A 1,518-nucleotide genomic window follows, 5' to 3' on the forward strand; every position below is an offset into this window, starting at 1 on the left:
GCTGTTTGTTGACGGTAAAAAGCTGCGGGGGTTTCAAAGTTAGCGTCAGTTCAAGGGAAACAAACCACCCACACCTTTTGTTTCTATTTGAACTCAAATATATGGCAGTAATGAAGGCTCGGCTTCGTGTTTGAAAAGGGGGTTTTATTTTCACAGGAGCAAAGCGTGCGGCAGATGGAAAATAAAAACAAGAAGAAAATGTTTGAGCAGGTAAAATGTTTAAGAATTACTTAAGTAATTGTGTAAAACCTTGGTATAATTCCAGTGTTAGAAAATCATTTCAAATCACATCATTTTTTTGTTAAATCAGAGTATAAAACTATCATCTTAATGAGATTAAGAAGTCTCATATTTCTATATATGTAAAATCAGAAAAAAAAAAACACATAAAAAGGCACAATCTTTACCAAATGTTGTAAAAGTGAACGGAACTGAGATGTTTGGATTATGAGTTGAACAGGTCACAGATGGTCAGGTGGGTTTTAGACACAGAGAGGGCAGGATAGAGAGGCTCGGAAAAACTGTGCTGGAAAGAATGCAATAAAGCAAGACTGCCCCCTGGTGTCACATTAAAAAAAGACAAACTGCCCTCTTCAAAGTCGAGGAACACCCCGACCCTTTGCAGCCCCTCCGCCCTCACGGGAACCGCCTCCTTGTTGTGCACGGCCTCCAGCTTCCTCTTGTCGCAGGCCAGGCACCAGGAGTAGCTGTTGAAGCCCAGGCGAGAGCTGTCCTTTTGGCCCTTCCTTTCGATTTGACCTTCGCACAGACCCACCTTCCAGCGCCCGTCGTCCACAGACACGGACACCTCCCAGTACCAGCGGCCGCCCTCCAGCGCGGAAGAGGCCAGGACTTGTGGGAAGGAGCTGAAGCGAGCGTCGTGCTCCGTGTAGCCCTGCGGGGATTCGCTGTAGATGACCTTCCGGTTGCTGGCAGACAGCTGCAGCTTGGGATGAGCTGTATCTCTGTCCATAGCAGGAACGGTCCCATCTGTACACAGAAGAAGATTTCTTTTTTTTTCATCCTATATTAAATAGCAATGATTCCCTGTTGTCTTTCTTACACAGCAGCCTGTAGAGATCTCTGTCTTTTCCTGGCATGGTGATGACGACAGTGTCGAGCCTCTTCTCCGTCCACCTCTGCAGGCAGCTCAGTCGGGCGTAGTCCACTTCTTCTGGAGGCTTAAAGTCATCATTCCCCAAGTCACTGGTGCTGCTGATGAAGAGCAGAGTCAAGATAGAGGAATACAAGGAATACAACAACCGGCGTGTAAAATTAGGGGGAAAAAAACAGGGTCTCAACAAACCTGAAAATGGCAAAGAGACACGCCTCTGAAGCAAGGTTTAAACTGAAGGCTATCAGCTACGCAGAGGAACATGGAAATCAAGCAGCCGCGAGAGAATTCAAGATTAATGAATCGATGGTTCATCTCTGTTAATCTGTGACTCCATGCGTGCCCATCTCACAGCCGATGTGAAAAACATGGGGAAACAAATGAATGCTGTGCTCGCCGTTATC

At 46.2% G+C, this 1,518-nt stretch overlaps 1 protein-coding gene across 2 annotated transcripts in view; it reads right to left on the minus strand.

The window, feature by feature from the left end:
• Positions 1-212: 212 nt before the first annotated feature.
• LOC107092726 (E3 ubiquitin/ISG15 ligase TRIM25-like) overlaps positions 213-1,518 on the minus strand; it is a 10,856-nt gene continuing 9,550 nt past the window's right edge. The window contains exons 6-7 of one of the 2 annotated variants that reach the window (XM_015387353.1): positions 1,064-1,215; positions 213-990 (exon numbers count right to left, since the gene is read on the minus strand). In XM_015387353.1, the coding sequence (XP_015242839.1) occupies positions 446-990; positions 1,064-1,215 (697 nt within the window). In that variant the 3' untranslated portion in view covers positions 213-445. The remainder of the gene's footprint in view (positions 991-1,063; positions 1,216-1,518) is intronic. The other variant, XM_015387354.1, reaches the window with a different exon arrangement.

Source organism: Cyprinodon variegatus, unplaced genomic scaffold, assembly GCF_000732505.1.
Source record: "Cyprinodon variegatus isolate N-32 unplaced genomic scaffold, C_variegatus-1.0 Scaffold392, whole genome shotgun sequence".
Classification (NCBI taxonomy): Eukaryota; Metazoa; Chordata; class Actinopteri; order Cyprinodontiformes; family Cyprinodontidae; genus Cyprinodon; species Cyprinodon variegatus.